Below are 8,777 nucleotides of genomic sequence, written 5' to 3' on the forward strand. Positions count from 1 at the left end.
GTCTCCTTTGTGCGCCTCATGTCAGCGTACGTCAGCACTGACCGGATGCACCCTGCCAGTGTCCAGTCGCAGAGCGACCCAGCGTCCGGTCGTAGAGCGACCCAGTGTCCGGTCGTTTGATCGACGCCAGCATCTTCGCTGATACATCTGACCGAACGCGCTGGTCCAATCGAGGCCAGCGTCCGGTCACTTCCAGTGACCTCCGTCTTTTCTGTCTAGGGCACCGGTGGAGTTTTTTACCCTTGCTCCCAAACTTCATCACCCTTGATCAAATGTGCCAACCACCAAGTGTATCACCTTGTGCACATATGTTAGCGTATTTTCACAAATATTTTTAAGGGTGTTAGCACTCCACTAGATCCTAAATGCATATGCAATGAGTTAGAGCATCTAGTGGCACTTTGATAACCACATTCTGATACGAGTTTCACTCCTCTTAATAGTACGGCTATTAATCCTAAATGTGATCACACTCTCTAAGTATCTTTATCACCAAAATAAAATAGCTCCTATGATTTATACCTTTGCCTTGAGCTTTTTGTTTTTTTCTCTTTCTTCTTTCCAAGTCCAAGCACTTGATCATCATCATGGCATCATCATCATGGCATCATCTTCATTTGCTTCACCACTTGGAGTGTGCTACCTATCTCATGATCACTTGATAAACTAGGTTAGCACTTAGGGTTTCATCAATTCACCAAAACCAAACTAGAGCTTTCAGCAGTCTGCTTAGGCTTTGCATTGTTGTTCTCTTGTATGTTCTTTTTCTTTTTATTACAAGATGCAAATGAGTTTTTCTTCTGCACTATATTGGATGCGGAAGACTCAACTCCTTTTCCATGGTTGTCTTTTGCTCTCGCCCTCTCCTCAACATCAAGAGATCCAATAAGCCCAATCACGCTAAACTCTTGTCTCTTATGTTTTAGAGAAGTAGCAAAATCCCTCCAAGAAGGTGGCAGCTTAGCGATTATACCGCCGACCACAAACTTGTCGGGCAACAGACATGGGAAATGTTCTAGTTCCTTCGCTAGTGCCTGTATCTCATGAGCTTGTTCGACTACAGAACGGTTTTCAACCATTTTGTAGTCATACAGCTGCTCCATAAGGTACAGCTCACTGCTAGAATCAGAAACCCCAAACTTTGCCTCAAGAGCATCCCATAACTCTTTGCATGATATGCAAGATATGTAGTTTTTCTTATACTTGGGATGAAGTGCACTAATCATGGCACCTCGAAACAGGTTATCGGCAGCCAAGAACTTTCGCTCCTCCTCAGGAGTAAACTGTTCAGGCTTTCCCTGTGCGGCGTGATAGCAGTTCATCGCAGTCAACCATAATACCATCTTGGCATGCCATATTATGAAATTCTTGCCCTCAAAATTATTTGGCTTCAAAGCAGCAGCAAAATCACTGACAGAAAATTACCTAACATTAGGTTTTTAGATTGTTAGTAATTTAGGCAGTTTCATTATCAGTTTAATCCAGAAATATAACATCAGCAGGTTTGTGATAACGTATATGTGCATGTGTATATTTCTTATGAACACTACAGCATGTAGAGATGACATATTGGTGAACACAGTAAAAACACAAAGTACAGAAATCACAGAGATTAGACTGTACCCAGCGGAGGGTCTCATGCCAAGGGCATCGGAGGCTCCATTCGCACTAGTCAACATAGTGTGTTGCTCGAAGTCGCGGACCACAGTCGATGCAGGAAGATGTTCGCAGTGCAGTCCTATGAACGGATCACCAGGAAGAAGACGCCCTGACGTTCCACAGGCAATCACCGAGAAGAAGATGTACGTGGACGAGCAGTCGCGGATCGCTCCCAAAAAATCTAATCGCCGCTTACCCCGTGCAGGATTTTCAAGCGGACGATGGTTCCGGAGGCACCTGCTCTCCCGCTACTCCGTGCGCACAGAGGAACGGGATGGGGAAGACAGAAGGCTACGGAGATGTGGAGTCTCTCGGGAACTCGGTGCGAAGACCGGGGCTGAACTGACGGATATATGGCTGTGACCAGAGAAGGAGACGAAGGTAGCGGAGAATCCCAAGAGACGGGAAGCGGAAGGGACGGTAACTGACGCAGTCTATTCGCCTCCACAATCAAAGAGCGAAACTCCCGTGATAGTGTGGATTTAAGTGGCAAAAGACTGACCACGCCGTCTGCCACGGCCCGGCCGACGGCGGCGTGCGCGCGTGTGGCACGCCTTTATCCTTTTCTCAGCTTATCAATTTAGATGAATAATTTCCAACTATATAAGCTGAGTCAGCGTTCAGTCAAAATCCCGTATGGTATTAAGCCATACAACACTTAATATTACATACCATAAAATTTTATTTGATTCATTAAATATTATATGGGACAAGCTCATATTATATGCAATACTGTATAGCGTAGGTTTGCTTGATGTGCATCATCCCCCGCGATCCTACCAGTACAGTGCAGTACATGCGGATAGTAGAATTGGACGGTAGCAGTACTGCACCAATCAGTGAATTAATGGTGATCCCGATGCATTTGGTGGTGCTCGATGCATCCGATGCCTACGCGTAGGGAGAGGCAGTACATCATGTACATGGGCTACAGCATATACTCCTGTAGCTAGCTAGATTGCGTACGCGCCAAGAGAAGACTGACCGTGCATGCCCTCAAATTCGCCGGCCGGGGTAATGGCATGGCCAATAATTAATCGGCCATGGATGCGCGCTGCGCGCCTGCTGCACCGACGTGCCACAGGCGGCGATATGCATGGTCCTTCCTAGGCCCTAGGCCGTCACCTGCTCAGCTGCTCTGCCTTGTGCCCTACTTAATCAGTTAATTGTCTGATTGATCAAGCCATCAAGGTCTGAGAGTTCGTCTCTTCCATTCAGCCAAAAAGCACGTTAGGATCCTCATCAGAGAGGTAACCTGCCATCATGGCGAAAGCGGAATCCCGTCTGTGTCATTTAATTTAATTAAGATCATCAACCGAGTGGAGGCAGTATATATAGCGTACTGCGTACGTGTATATAGCTGCACCGCGCACCCTGCAGGTCTGGTACGTGTACCGCAAGAGAGCGAGGTACATCGCCGGATTTGGATATTGATGGCACGACGACGTACGATACGTACGTGCGCCTACGATGGCAAGTCTAGCGGTACACTCTGCCGCGTGAATAAAGGTCTGCATTTGTTATTTCTTGCCTCTGTCGACGTATCACGAAAACAAGGATCCGATCGATCTGCCTGATGCCGTGCTGCACGATAAACATTGGCAACAGGCAGATCCCATAACAATCAACCGCAGCAGGCGTGCACGTACGGACTGGAGATTATTATGCTTCACATGATTTAAGCAGATACAAGTATACAACCTCCGTCTCAAAAAATATTGAAATTTAAGTTTTGTCATGAATCAAACTATTAAATATTTAACTAAGTTCATAAAAATATTAATATCTATCCTACTAAATAAATTGTCATTAGATTCGTCATGGAGCATTGTTTTATATTATACCTCTTTGGGGGTCATAAATGTTGATCATTTAAAAAAAAATTATATTAGTGAAACTTAAGATAGTTTGGCTTAGCACAAAACTAACCAGCATGTATTTGATTGATGGGAGAACTGGGGATGGAATAGCTCAATCCTGTTTTGGGTAGCGCGTACGTAGAAAAAGGCTTATGATCCTTTATCTTAAAAGAACGGACTAAAAGGTCAGCTACTTAGCCAACTTTCATAATTAAATATAAGTTAAATGCACCAGAGGTCCATTAACTTGCGAGGAGGTTTTGGTTAGGTCCATCAACTTCCAAAGTGGTTTTTTGAGTCATAAACTTTGTACGTTGTATCACCTAGGTCCATACCTCTCCACGTTGGCTTCTCGTACTGACATGGTATGATGCCATGGCCGTGCAGGCCAGCCGCAGCCCCGCGGGTGCGCGAGCAGAAGCTGGTGGACGGTGCCGCGCTACCCCACTTTGGAAGCTTGTATTTCTCCAACCATGTCGAATTAGACTTTGGCACTTTAAGCAAAGTTGGAGATCTCGCGTAGCTCTACAACATTTGTTACTACCTCTTGTGCCAAAACTAAACGGATTCGGAGTTAAGAGGGGACAAAGATTGATGTTTCCGTGTATTTTTGCGGTAGTATTGATTACTTCCTTCAGGATTGAGAAACGAATGGCGTCGTGGCCAACCACAGGCAGGAGAGCGACGCCGCGTGCGCCTCGGTGACCTCCGGGACTGCATCCTCGACGTGCTCCAGATCCTCGGTGCGCGGCCCCGGCCGTCCGGGCGTGGCGTGCCGCGGCGGACGCGGAGATCCCGTTCCCCTGGAACACTGGCTTCGTTGGACACGAGAGGGAGCTGCTCGACGTGGAGGCCATGTTGTGCGGCGGCACTCCTGCTCATGACAAGGTCGCTGGGAAGAGGCCGATGCCTCTGGACGGTTCCATCACCGGGGCGTCGTTTCTACATGGCGTGGTCTGCATCTCTGCCGCGTCCGGCTCCGGGAAGACGGAGCTTGTGCTTGAGTTTGCACATAGGCACGCCCACGAGTACAAAAAGGTCCTTTGGGTTCACGGCGAGGCGAGGTACCAGCGCCAGAGCTACCTCAAGCTCACAGATCACTTGGGCGTCGCTGTCGGCGACAATGTATTGAAGACGACGACGATAGAGCGGGCCAGAAGCCTCCACGGGATCGAGGGAGTTGCTATTGAGAAGATCAACAAGGAGCTCACCCGACTAGTGGGATGGCCGGGCCATTAAGGAGCTCCTGCCCCGCGGCGGCGGGCGCACGCACGTCATCATCACGACGCGGCTCCCCAGCCTGCAGGGGGTGAGGGTCTTCGAGCTAGGAAACCTCGACGCGCCCAACTCCATGCATCTCATGAAGGGCGCGCGCATGTTTAGAGATGAGGACTTGGCTGTACTTACGGTCATCCAAGCGAAGGTGTGTGGCGTGCCTCTAGGCCTCACCCTCGTCGGCTCCATACTGTCCGAGATCGCCGTTAACCCGCCCGAGCTCCGGGAGATGATGAGGGACGAGCCGCACCGGGCGCCGACGTGGTCACCCAAGGACGACGCCGCGGTGCGTGACAACCCGGGCCTCGTCTAGCTCCTGGACACGTGCTTCACGCTGCTACGCTGGGAGACACCCGCCGGGCTCGGCAAGGTAGCCGAGAGGCTGCTTGAGGCCAGCAGCTTCTTCGTGCCGGTGCCAATCCCAACGGCGATGCTGATACGTGCCGCCTGCGCGTGTGCAGCCGGGAAGACGCCGTGGAAGCGCTTGACGCGTGAGCTCCGGCGATGCTGCACCTCGCCACGCGCGCCACTAGAAACCGGCCGCGTCGAGCAGAACGCGCTGGCGATGCTGCTGTGCCTTGGGATCGCCCGGCGGAGCACGTGGGCCGGGTGTGTCTCCGTGCACGGCGTGTTCCGAACCTTCGACCGCAAGATCGGCTCCGGCCGAGTCGCCCGTGTCGTCATGGAGACCATCGCCGAGCAGGGTGGGGGCGCGACGCAACATGCGACGACCACACGTGGGCGGCGTGCCTGTCTCTGTTCAGGTTTGAGGCGCCTAACGTGTCAGTGGAGCTGCCGCCGCTGGAGCTCGCGCGGTTCATCACGCGCTCCGCGCTTCCGCTCGCCGCACGCTGCGTGACTGGGTACTCTGCGTATGGCGCCGCGCTCGAGCTGCTCCGGGAAGCCATCGACGTCGTCCTCCAGGCCGAGGACTTGTACATCGACGCGCCTCGCCGGATTAATGATCGCAAGTACGTGGCGATCGACCCGAAGGTATATAGGGAGCTCGCCCAAGCGAGGGCGGAGCTCCTCGTGATGCAGACAAGGATTATGCTAAGGGACGGAGAGCGCGCCATCGCCGAGGACCACTGCCTGTCGGCGATTGGCCTCCTAGAGGTAGCCTGCGGCGACTGCCACCCTAAGACGCTGGTGGCCATGGCTTTCTTGGAGCAGGCCGCAAGCGAGGGCAGCACAGAGGAGCCACGTGGCGTCACTCTCCTGCCTGTGGTCGGCCACGACACCATTCGTTTCTCAATCCTGAAGCAAGTAACCAATACTACCGCAAAAATACACGGAAACATCAATTTTTGTCCCCTCTTAACTTCGAATCCGTTTAGTTTTGGCACAAGAGGTAGTAACAAATGTTGTAGAGCTACGCGAGATCTCCAACTTTGCTTAAAGTGCCAAAGTCTAATTCGGCCTGATTGGAGAGATACAAGCTTCCAAAGTGGGGTGGCGCGGCGCCATCCACCGGCTTCTGCTCGCGCGCCCGTCGGGCTGCGGCTGGTCTACATGGCCACGACATCATGCCACGTCAGTACGAGAAGCCAACGTGGATAGGTATGGACCTAGATGATACGACGTACAAAGTTTATGGACCCAAAAAGCCACTTTGGAAGTTGATGGACCTAACCGAAACCTGCCGACAAGTTAATGGACCTCTGGTGCATTTAACTCATTAAATATCATCACTGTATGAATAACTCTTATTGTGAAGAGAGTTATTTACTCTATAATGGATAGGTAGAGCCAAAGAATGTGAGCTATACAATTTCACAGTACCTTTTGATGAAAGAAAGGGCTCCGGTGTATAGAGAGGGCCTCGCTTTTTAAAAGGGAACCGTACCAACTATGGAACCCACTGTTTTTTTAGTATTGTTGGAATTTATTATTTCTAATCTTACTGAAGATCATCCTGGTCGGGATCAATCTATCACTGCAGCTACCGAGTAACGGCCACCCTGAGTACTTCAGAGCTACACCGAACATATGCTTGCTACAATGGAAGAACCCCAGACACGGAGAGTCGTTTGAGGAGCACGTGAACTGTCGGGTCTCTAGTCGTGATTGATCTCCATTCTCCAATATGGATTGCATATATACCACTAGCTATAGCTAGACAACAACAACAATAAGGCTGTTCGGTAGGACTGAAAAATAAGCTAAAATACCGTTCCGGCTAATTGTTGAGAAAAAAATACTGTTCTAGCTAAAATCACTGTTCATATGAACAGTGATCTTTTGCGAGTGCGCCGGCCAGCCCAGCCGAACGCACTAAACGACCGAAACGAACAGCTTTTATCTTATCTTGTTTCCAAGCACAGTGACGGACACTCGATCAAACACAGGAACATCCATATGCACGAACAATTAGCTCGATCCTATATATATATATATATATATATAAGATCACAACCACACGTACTGCATACACGGACACGAACCGGGCGGTGCACATATGCTTCGCTCGACAGTGACGGCCGGCGGCCGGACGACTACGACGGGCGCCAGCCGTACACCCAGCCAGTCTGCTCCCTCTGGCCGCTGCAGAACTGCACCATCCACGGGCTCGGCCGGATGCCGAGGCAGAACACCCCCTTTGTCCGCGGCTCACCAGCAGGATCGTAGCCGCAGTACTCCTGCTCCCGGGCTTCGGCGTCGTCGGCGGTGCTGGAGCTGGAGAAGAGCCAGCGTGTAGAGGACGACGACGTGGACTTGACCGACGCCGCCGACGATGAGGACCTCGACTTATTACCGAAGGCGAGGCTGCGGAAGACGGTGGCGATGAAGCTGACCTTGACCCACTTGAGCTTGTACCCGAAGTACTTGCCGCTACTCCTGCTGCCGCCGCCAGTCTTGCCGTGGCGCCGGGCGCTGTGGCCGAGTGGCACGCCGCTGCGGAGGTAGTAGGAGGGCGGCGGGGTGATGACCGGCGCGACTGCGGCGGCGGCCAGCATCCGGGAGGAGGAGGAGGAGTAGGCGTCCTTGGGCGTCCCCGGCTGGGACTCCCACACGAACGGCACGGCGCCGGTCCCCGTGCCGTAGTAGCGGAAGGACGGCGGGTTCCCGACCGAGCTCTCCCTGGTGAGCAGGCGCGCGTAGAACTCGCCCTCGTGCGTGATGCGGAGCGGGCTCTGCGGCTTGCTGGGCGGCGTCGCCGCGCCGCCGCGGGCGCCGGTGCTGGGACTGGGAGCTGGCGGCAGCGGCATCTTGCTTCTTCTCTCGATCTCGATCGGCCGAGCGAGCGGGTCAGCCTGTGGGAAGTGGGAAGTGGGAAGTGGTGTGGTGGTGGTTAGGTGGTAGTCGCCGCGGCGTGGGAGATGTGTCGTCGTCGCGGCGCGATCGAGTTCACGATCCAAGAACTCGGTGAGCGATCCGATGGCGCGGTTTTATACGCGGGACGGGGGAGCTCGTGCCGTGTGCCGCCGCTAGGGTGGCTCACTTGCGGCTTACGATACAGTACCACACCTTTCTGACCTCTGAGGTCGTTTTACCAAGCGAGGCTGTGTCACTGGAAGGTGATCAGCGCCAGTGAGGTTTCAGCTACCTTGGGTGAGTTATAGTGAGATGGTGGAGTCGCCGAGAAGTCCTCGGCATCATGTTTCGGCTGAAAAAAAAGACCGAAGGCACCATGCATGATCACCAAGCAATTCCCACCATTATCGTCCTGGCCCTGGTCCCCGGCTTTGCACTGCCAAAAGAACTGTAGCTCAGCAACCGTGCTGAAAACAAAGCTCAACGGCCGGCAATGCCCATCTCGTTCTGCATGCCCTACCCCAAGTTTTTCGAAGGAGCAATAATCCAGGTGAAAGCAAGGACAAGGAAGCAAAACTACAGGAGCCCGTACGGTGAATAATACTGAATAATAACCAATAACGGTCGAATCGAAGCATGCACGAGGACGGTTGGCTATTATATTCCGTTTTCGGTCTGCTGCAGAATTCTTTGAGAAGATACTCGCGCATAAGGTTCACATTTATATGT

The 8,777-nt window shown here is 52.3% G+C and overlaps 2 protein-coding genes across 2 annotated transcripts; one reads left to right on the plus strand and one right to left on the minus strand.

Moving 5' to 3' along the window:
* Positions 1 to 5,223: 5,223 nt before the first annotated feature.
* Positions 5,224 to 6,217, plus strand: LOC136511119 (uncharacterized). The gene is made up of 3 exons (XM_066505318.1): positions 5,224 to 5,497; positions 5,581 to 6,059; positions 6,164 to 6,217. Exons 1-3 carry the CDS (start codon positions 5,224 to 5,226, stop codon positions 6,215 to 6,217), a joined length of 807 nt encoding a protein of 268 aa, XP_066361415.1.
* Positions 6,218 to 7,126: 909 nt separating this feature from the next.
* LOC136509950 (uncharacterized) lies at positions 7,127 to 8,278 on the minus strand. The gene has a single exon (XM_066504531.1). The coding sequence runs from the start codon at positions 8,000 to 8,002 to the stop codon at positions 7,289 to 7,291; it is 714 nt and encodes a 237-aa protein (XP_066360628.1). The 5' UTR covers positions 8,003 to 8,278; the 3' UTR covers positions 7,127 to 7,288.
* Positions 8,279 to 8,777: the final 499 nt, after the last annotated feature.

The sequence above is a fragment of the Miscanthus floridulus genome, chromosome 16 (assembly GCF_019320115.1).
Source record: "Miscanthus floridulus cultivar M001 chromosome 16, ASM1932011v1, whole genome shotgun sequence".
NCBI lineage: Eukaryota > Viridiplantae > Streptophyta > Magnoliopsida > Poales > Poaceae > Miscanthus > Miscanthus floridulus.

What these genes read in the sequence shown, in the direction of transcription:
- LOC136511119 (XM_066505318.1), top strand. Translation starts at nt 5,224, where the DNA reads ATGCTGATACGTGCCGCCTGCGCGTGTGCAGCCGGGAAGACGCCGTGG. An exon ending in GGAGACCATCGCCGAGCAGG is followed by an intron (nt 5,498 to 5,580) that starts GTGGGGGCGCGA and finishes CTAACGTGTCAG; the next exon opens with TGGAGCTGCCGCCGCTGGAG. An exon ending in GTTTCTCAATCCTGAAGCAA is followed by an intron (nt 6,060 to 6,163) that starts GTAACCAATACT and finishes CAAATGTTGTAG; the next exon opens with AGCTACGCGAGATCTCCAAC.
- LOC136509950 (XM_066504531.1), bottom strand. Translation starts at nt 8,002, where the DNA reads ATGCCGCTGCCGCCAGCTCCCAGTCCCAGCACCGGCGCCCGCGGCGGC.